At 32.4% G+C, this 9,686-nt stretch overlaps 1 protein-coding gene across 1 annotated transcript in view; it reads right to left on the bottom strand.

Annotated features, from left to right (window-relative positions):
* The window catches only part of LOC117169801 (putative nuclease HARBI1), a 166,587-nt gene extending 161,370 nt beyond the window's left edge, over positions 1–5,217 (bottom strand). The window contains exons 1-2 of the mRNA XM_033356308.1: positions 5,196–5,217; positions 4,995–5,126 (exon numbers count right to left, since the gene is read on the bottom strand). Of these exons, the coding sequence (XP_033212199.1) occupies positions 4,995–5,126; positions 5,196–5,217 (154 nt within the window). The remainder of the gene's footprint in view (positions 1–4,994; positions 5,127–5,195) is intronic.
* Between the last annotated feature and the right edge of the window lie 4,469 nt (positions 5,218–9,686).

Below are 9,686 nucleotides of genomic sequence, written 5' to 3'. Positions count from 1 at the left end.
TAAACTCCATTTAATATTAACAATCGCGCACATTGTAAGTGGTAAAAAGCGTTTAATTGTCCAAAGTAAATCTCAACTGTCACTGCTCCCGATTAGACCGATCAGACTATTTTATTTCGCTACTCCCATAATGCACCGGCGCTCTTCCGACAATTGCTTCAGACACCTATTCTTAATATCCCTATTATATCTATACTTATTAGGGGTTTGACTATACGATATCCCTGGTATATGGAAAATGGTCAAGGATATTCATTTTCGCTGATCCAGGGATCTTTCTAAATTCCTTCGTTCGTTTTCAGCCTAATGTTTGGCTATAATAAGGAATAATATCCCTGCCACAGCTCAATTTTTTTTACCGTGTATAATAGTTACATTTTCAGATAAAGATAAATAATTTTTAACAACAAAAAATGATGATCTACAAAAAAAGACAAATCTTAATCAAAATACATGAATTTTTAAAGAAATTATTTAATTTTAAAGTAATCAAAGACGAATTATTTACAAAAAGTTGAGTTTTTTAAGCGAAAAATACGAGTTTTCAATGAAAGAGTTAAACTTTCAACCAAATAGTTAAATTTTCAACCATAATTATAAAACCTTGTTAAAAAAACGTATTTTTTTTTACAAAGTAGTTCAACTGTTAGTGAAATATTTATAGTTGATAATTCAACCGAAAAATGTAATTTTTAATCAGAAAGTATAAATTTTACATGAAACAATTTAATTTCTACGATGAAAGACGACGATTTAACAAAACACATGATTTCTTAACCACAATGGTATTGATTAATTGTCAGTTTCAAAAATGTATTTTCAACGAAAGAGATGAACCTTCAAATAAAAAAATTAAATTTTTAAAAAACTAGTTAAACTTTTGATAGAAAAGAGGACTTTTTTTATAAAATAGTCACATTTTCAACAAAATAAGTAATTTTTGAATCAAATAATTGAGTTTTTATCCAAAAGAGATGAATTCCAAAATCGCCAATTTCTTTAATTTCTTTCAAATGCGGATTAAAATATAAATAAGACTATTATAATATAACATAATTATAATAATATCATTATTTAAATATATATATAAAATAGTATTAATATTTATATAATTTATATTTTATACATGAAATAACATAACCTCAAAATATACACATATCAGGAGGCGCGCGATCTATTCAAATCATGAGAATCGTCAGCATCGAAATCTGGAAATATTAAAATCCCAATCTCCTGAATTTATTTCAAAGCAGTTAGCTGTTAGCAGATAGATATATAAATAGAATCGCCGAAGTGCTCCGTCCGGCAATCGTGCACCTTCGTGTTTTCAAATTCAGAAGAGGAGAAATGGGTTGCGCGCGCAACTCAGTCATTTACAGCGTCTCCTATATTCACACGGACATAGCCCTGTCATAGTATAGGACCACATCTCGTTTCAGATCTGGGATCACTGCACTCTACTCGAGGACTGCGGAGAGAAGAGGTTGATCTGCCTTCCGAGACTCTTTGGCTCGAGAAGAGAAAGGGGCGAACGACGCTTCGCTCCTAGTTCCTGAATTTTCCTCATTTTCAGCCAATTAACTTTTTCTTTTTATTCGTCAACTTTACGGTTCGTGGTGACCTTTATTAATTCTACAACTGAGAGGAAGTCCTCCATTTCCATTTTTGTCACGATTTATTGATCGGAATCGGAATATAAAATTACGTGTGTGATTTTATCCGAAAGGTAGTTTTCAAGGTGTTTTGTAAGACATGACCCTATTTCTTGTTCACCTCGCGACGCAAAATTTTCTGACCATACGTACATATAATCTTGAAAATATAAAATTTTCTCAATTAGATATTATATTTTACATTTAATGTATTAATTGCAAATATCACCAGTTTCATTAATCTCATCGACGATGCACAAATTGTAAGTCCACAACTGACGTTGGTAGAATGCTATGTTCGTTGACAAAGTTGGAGTTGCTAAGGGATCATCCATATATTACGTAAGACGTTTTTCTTTTTTTTTATATCATTGTGTCCTTCTCAACTTCACAGCAATTTTAGGCTCGTCTTTATTCAAACAAAAGAAAAACGTCTTACGTAATATATGGACGAACCCTAATGCCGTTTGTAAATCGAAGGTCAATACCGCCAATTCTTCTGAAGATTTTCCAATCTGAATATCTTTCTTAAATTCTTCTTGATTTTTTTTTGCAAGTTCGTGATGCTCTCGTTTTTTTATTTCAATATCACTTCTCTCTTCGATAGATAATTTTGATCCACTCAAACAAGCAGGGAAATAGTCACACTTTTTACAAGTATCAGAATGGCGTCTTTTAAAGCTCAAATTGAAATCGTTTTTGAAAACTTGTCGAAAAATTGCATCAGATACAGCTTTCCTTTCTTTGCTTTCACAAGAATTTACGTATTCTATGTAAATTTTGGAAATATTTGATCCATGCTTCAAATACTTTCGCTTGGATGAAGACCGGCCATAATGCGACTCATACTGCGGTAGCGAATTTATGAATTGCCGCACAAAATTTTCGTCTGAGTCACTTGTTTTGGTCTTGGTGGAAGCTCGACCACTATTCTCGAAAGCGCTCGGATTTCCGGAAACAGATTTTACTCGCCTTTGGAGGGTTGATCTTTGGACTTGATATAGCCCAAGGAAAAAAGACTGGCACACTTGATGAGACACTCCTGCTTCATGCTCTAGGTGCAGCTTAAGTTTAGTTTCCTTCTTTTTTGATTTTAACAGTGGCAAAAAGCCAGCTCTTTGTTTCGTAGTTATGGGCTCAGTTGTGATAGACGACCTAAGAATTAGAACCTTTTGTGTATGGTTAGACTTATCATAGTAAACAGAAAATAATGCTTGTTGACGAGCTATGTCAATCTTAGGTGAATTCGACATACTTGAAGATTAATTAAATAAAAACTTTTTAAAAATCTATTGAATTTATGTGAATAAAATTGAGTGATATAAAAGAATTAACAAGAATTTAAAAGAATTCAGGATAAATTAATAAGAATTATCTCGAGAACGCTTTGGAATTTTAGAATAGCCTAAAATATTTCCGTCTTTAAAATCTCTTCAAACTATTAAAATAACGAAAAAATGTATGTAAATTTAAAAAAATTTTCTTAAATATTTCACCATCTTCGATACCCTTTAAAATCCCTTCAAAGTTTTTAAAGATCTTAAGAATACCTGAAAATATTTTATAAAAAAATCTTTTGGAAATTAAAAAAAAATGTACTGAATTATTAAGTGGAATTGAGTTAATTTAGAATAATTCAAGGGAAATAGAAAAATTCACAAGATTTCCAAATAATTAAAAGAATTAAGGATTAATTCCAAAAAATAATTTAAAATCTCCTCAAATATTTGAATCGAAAAAAATATCTTTATTTTTTAAATAATTTTTTTGAAATCCACTTAAATATTATTAAATTCCGTGGAACTTTATGAAATTTGGTAATATTTCCTAATATTCTGGAAAATTTATTAAATTACCTTCAGAGCATTAAAAAATTGTTTTAAAATATATTTCAAATTAAAAAATCTTTAAATGCCTTAAAATTTTTAAAATTACCCTGAACATTTAAAAATCTCTTCAAAGTATAGATTTTAAAATAGGTAACTAATAGTGACTACATTGCAGCCCTGATTATTTTTTACAGTTACTTCTTACATAAATTCCTTGATTTTCTGCTTTGATCTTATTATAAATTTTTTGCAGTTATATTATGGGCTGAAAATCGGGCCCCCTAGGGACCAACTTTGAAAGTAGGGTATTTCAGAAATTCAAATGAATCTAAGGTACAAAAGGGGATATAGGGATCGGTATGTGAGGCCTGAAAATGAAAAAATTGTTTACTCAGGACTGTTAGACTCAAGCTTAATTATAAAATTAAATCCCCTTACTTTGCTTGAAAAATATTAAAATTAAATATAATTTCGAAAAATACTGACAGTTTCTTCTTAAAAATTATGTACCTTTTTGGATATTTGCCTTCCTTACAAATAATTCAAGTAAAGTGTACAAAATATTAGAAATTATTTTTAAATTATAAATATAATGCTTTTGCGATGATTCATTTCGATAGAAAGAGATATTTCGGGTTCTAATGGTGTAAAAGACTACGATTTATAGTCTTTTATTTTAAAATTGTCAGCCTCGGTGGCGCAATTGGTAACGCATCCTACGTATAATAAGAAGTTCCTGGTTTGAGCCCGGGCTGCGGCATTTTTTCTTAAAACTTGGACTGGATTAAATTAAGAAAATTATTTTAGAATTTTATTTTTAAAAAATATAGTACATTACTCGAACATTAAATAACTTATATCTATCAATAATCTGTCTAGATTAAGTTTTTGTTTATTATTATATCAATTTCATTGTTCATTTTTATATATTTACAAAGTCTAGTATTAAAAAAAGATCCATAATGTTATTCACCCTAAACGATACAATTTATAAAATTGTGTGTGGGAACATAAAGCAAAATTGCATATTTTGTTGATCAAACTCATTTTCAGTGACAAAAATATTCTGCAACTTGCATAATAAGACTGATAAGCTTTTTGACACATATCAGATTTATTTTTTTTTGCAAAGAACATACAGAAATAATTTTTTTTTTTAATTATTTATAAAGATACCAAATGTTAAGTATTGAAAATTTTCTGTACTTTACTAAAGCTGAGAAGGACTAAAATAGTATCTTTGTTTATAAAAAAATAGATTTTTTTTATTGATTAGTTTTTGGAACTCAAAATGACCCTCACAACAATATAATGTATATCAGTATATTACCATGCATTCTGCTATTTAAAATCAGAATTAAGAGCTTGATGTTGTAGGTTATATGCCTGCTTAGGACTATACGAACTTGATTTTATTTTTGAAAATCAATTTCTTTAAATGCAACCCGATACTATAATTCTTTAAAGAATTTGTAGGTGACGATTAGAGTTAGACATGAATTGAAAAATTTACCTATGCCATTTTCTTGAATAAGAGCTGTATTAAAATCAATTGAACTGTCGTCTTCATCTTCTTGTTCATATTCATCGTATTGTTCGTCATATTCATCATCATTCTCTTCAGCTTCATATTCGTATACATTCTCTATAAATTAAAACACAAAAATAAAATGTTTCGTAAAAAAACATACAAAATTAATTTTATTCAACATACCGTTATTCTCTTTATCAGACATACTGATTGAATTTGGCAATACAAAATTTAAGTTTCTCAACACTTTTTCCACTTTTAAAACACGAAATGCACAGACAATGTAATAAACCAATTAGTTATCATCGCAGAGTAGCGAACCGGCGTAATTTGCGCAGTAGTTATTCCTGTTCATTTGGCATTTATGATTGCGATCGTATTTTCATCTCGTGTAACTGAACCGGCCTCGGGGCTCAATGGGACTCCGATATCGTGTCGAAAGTCGAAAATCAAACGGACCTCTGTTTCTACCGTGTGCAGATAAAAAGAGAGATTCGTTCGGCTTTCGACTTGGCAACAGAATCGGATTCCCACGGCCGGTCAGTGCTATAATGGGTGCTATTAAAATCTAGTTTATACCGCATTTAAATCGACAAGCGAGCACACTTATCTGAACGCTTATAATTGTTGATACTCGGACATTTTATTTTTTGTTATTTTTCAGTCATCCCTATAAACTGACTGAGAAGTCAGCACGGTTCGATCGTGTTTCCCCACCAACCATCCGTGCGTCTAACCCCTCCCTCCAGTCGTGCGCTCATTTGTCCCGTTTTTACTCGGAGAATTAGTTTGTTGCATTTTTGCTCGGAAGAAATTTTTTCCGTTTTTACTCGGAAGATTTACATTTTCGCTTTCAGCCACTCAAATTAAACGTATATTAATTGAAATATAACCTATAATGGATAATAATTACTTTTAAGGAATGATAAAGAGTGTGATTTGAATTTTTCATTCACAAAATGTTAATTATTGAATTAAAATTTATACAAAAAAAATGAAATTTCAACACATTACATTAATTTTGTAATAAAAATATTAAGTTTATTAATCACAAATTAAATGATTATGTTTTCATTCAAATAAATTAATTTTTAAGTCAAATGGAATAGTAGATTACGTGACAAGGGGAGAAAGGCAGCGATTTCCGATGATTGACAAAGGTTGCTGCACGAACGAAATGAGGGTGGCTGTAACACGAGTCGATAAATTGCCTCTCCACTTGTCACGCACTATATTTTCACTACAACGGGGCTGCAAGTTAGACTTTTGTTTACAAAATATGAAGCATAAGTGTGTTTGTAACGTTGACGGTCTTCAATCAACTTTAAAACGAATTGTCAGTTATCCGTGCCCTAACTTACCGGGTTTATTCGCTTGAACTCGAAATAAAGTGTCGGTAAGGTAGGTAGGCGTGCAAGTTGTTTTAGTTTAAATTATTATTATTGCACCATTAAGCCATTTCCCTTTCGGGGTAGGCGTGACTCACTTGGTGGGGAAGGAAGTAATATGAAGAAGGGATATACAATTTTTAGATTGATCCAGAATTCTCGTGTTATTTATTTGAATTACACGTTCGTTCCGCAACACTGATCCTATCCAGATTGCTGACGAATCTCTCTAGCAATCGCTCCAAGTGAAGATCCCACTTGGGTCCATTAGTATCCAAGGTCTTTTGTTTCAGGCGTCATTCACTCTACTGACACTCTTTTTATTAACTACTTGCCGCAATACGTTTCTGCCCTTGCATTACGTGCAAGAATCTCATGTCAATTGCATTAATTTTACTCTTATCTTTTTCTTGATAGGTCCATGTCTCGCTAACGTACATTACAGTCGTTACAAATATAAACTTATATATTGCCATTTTAGCTTTATTTTGATATAATTTTACTTCTGATATGGGATACTGCTCTACCAATAACCTTCTTACCTTTTTTTATGCGACTGTCTAATTCTTCAACTATCTTCCCGTCCCTAGTAAATAAGCTATCATGGTATATTAACTTGTCAACCTGTTCATTTCTCTCATCATTTTACATAATTTCGCATAGTGTTTTCTCACTCTTTTCTTCAAACACCATAGTTTTTGTTTTATTTGCGTTAATTTTGAGGCCCATGCTCTTCATGCTTGCATTCAATTTTTTAAACATTCTTTGCAAGTGTTCGATTGACTCTGCCATAACAACCTTATCTTTTGCGAACGCTAACCCACGTAACCTTACTGTTTCGATATCTACACCTTCTTCGTCGAAAAGAACCATTCCTAAACACTTTTCTATGAATAAATTGACTTTATACTATTTCAGGACTTTGCAAAGTTTACTTGTATCTACCTTGTGAAAGGCCTTTTCTAGGTCAATAAATGCACAAAAAACTTTTTTTCTAACTCTTAAACTTTGTTCTGTGACTTACCTTAAGCTAAATATTTGATTCGTGCATGATCTTCCTGGCATAAACCCACTTTGGAATTCCCAAATCTTTTCTTCTGTTATTTTCAATACCCTACGAATAAGTATTTTTTAGTATATTTTACTCACGGTACTTGATAATCCCTAACTTTAGTGAAACAGACTTTCTCGATAGAGTTTTCTAACGCATTGTGTTCTACATCTCAGTTGTGATGTCCTATAGCTTTATCTCCGAATTGTCCCCTAAAATAGTCTCAGAAAGCGTTTGTTATTAATCTTTTGAGTATTCTTTTTTCGTATCTGTATTCATTTATACGCCTATTTCTTTCCATCTTATTTGAAAATCTATTCGCACATCCGGTTTCTGCAGGTTCTCAATTCTTATTCGCGTTTGTTTTGTTTTAATGGTTCTCTTTTTACTCCATCCCCGACCTAAGTCAAAAAATTCAAGTATACGGTGACTCCTTTAGATCAGATTTAAATGTGAATCATTTTATGCCTAAGCCAATTTTTTTAATAAACAGACCTCTTTCTAAGCATAGACCAACTAACTTATCTTCGTTGTAGTTTGTTTTTGGATTTCGAAAATCACCTAGTATTTTTTCCGCATCCTTGTTTTGGATGCCAACCTATCCGTTCATATCTGCTAGTAGAATTATTCTTCCACGATATTCGCAAATATTTATTGAGCCATTTAAATTATTCCAGAAGGCGTCTTTTACTTCCCTGGGATCACTATCAACTGGCGCGTAACATGCTATGATAAAAAATCTTCTGATTCTTACTTTCATCCTAGCCCACAGTAGTCTGGGAGATACGAAATCATGATCTCCGAGATTCTGCTTCGCTCTTTCATTAAAAATCAGATCTACTCCTTGCCTACCATGTGATTCACGATTTGATTCACTCCTGAACATATTTCAAATTCGTCTTTCAACACCCCGTTTTCTATGTCTCTACTTTCGCATCCAATCTTCTTTGTTTCTGGCACACGAAATATCTAGTTTCCTGACGTCCATAGTTTCTCGCAATTATTTTACCTTGAGATCATTCACCCTCCTAGCATTCCAAACACCCAGTCTCCATTCGTCGCCTGAAGCATAACGTTTAGATTAACCGTTTGCATGCCTTTTGTCAATTAAGCTATTATACAGATGAGGAGTCCTGCACAAAATTTAGTCCTACGTTAATGTGACAATTTGTTTAACCCACGTTCTGATACCCTATATTGCATAATCAAGTATACGTTATTACATTTTGGTAGTTAAAAAAGTGAAAAAATTATGGAGTTGCGTTCAGAAATCCTTTATTAATTACATGTTTCTTTCGGCTTGCAGTCGAAGCTTTTGGCTGGGTTTGTCGTGATACAGGGAAGAAGGAAATATATGGATAAGTACACACACAGTTTACAATGATGCGTCAAAAGATATGGCAACGTTGCAAACTGTGTTCAAAAAACAACATGTAATCGACCTATCGACAACATGTGATTGACCGTGGATGATTTCTAATATTTGCGCTATTACCACATCTTCACCGCTCAATTCTTCTAACCCTCAACCAGTTCAAAATTTTAAATTTTTCTGCGACTTTCCTTCAAAAAATAGGTGGTAAAAATTTCAAGGTTATCACAAAACCTTTGTATTGTGTCCTTCTATCACGTTTCAGTTTTTAAAAAGATTGTCAGAACCGTTTAAGTGTCATGCTAAAATTTGTTACTCTTTCAATACCTCGAGATTGGTTTTGCATGAATAAGATGCAGTTTTTGATTTTACTTATCTTAGCTTTGAAATGGTCACCCCTTTCTTAATTGCACTAAACGTTAGATGACACCCTTATAAATCTACAGTCCCAATTTGGAAAAAATTCTCAGAAAATAATTTCATCCATATAATGCCTTAAAGTTCCAGTCCTTTCGGAGTCTATTTTATAGTTTGTATTATTCATTGTTTAGATTATACGCCCAACTTCCCCCTTTATGCAATAAGTTTATTTTCTGAGTCGAAATCATGTCAAAGTAGCAATTCGTCATATGGTGGAGACTGTAGTTATAATGTCCGTCCCACCAAACTTCCGTTAATAAGGGAGGGTTGGGAGAGGGGGGGGGGGGGGGGAACTGGAACCGAGAGAGTCGTCTTCTGTTTGTGTTTTTGTATTTATGCTCAGAAGTTCAGCAGCGTTGTATTACATGGGAGCTCATTTGAATTTATAATAAGAAGAAAGTAACACCCTGTAACATACCGTCACATAATGCGCAAGTGCAAGG

Source organism: Belonocnema kinseyi, chromosome 3, assembly GCF_010883055.1.
Source record: "Belonocnema kinseyi isolate 2016_QV_RU_SX_M_011 chromosome 3, B_treatae_v1, whole genome shotgun sequence".
NCBI classification, from domain to species: Eukaryota; Metazoa; Arthropoda; class Insecta; order Hymenoptera; family Cynipidae; genus Belonocnema; species Belonocnema kinseyi.
This window is presented reverse-complemented; position numbering and strand designations above follow the sequence as displayed.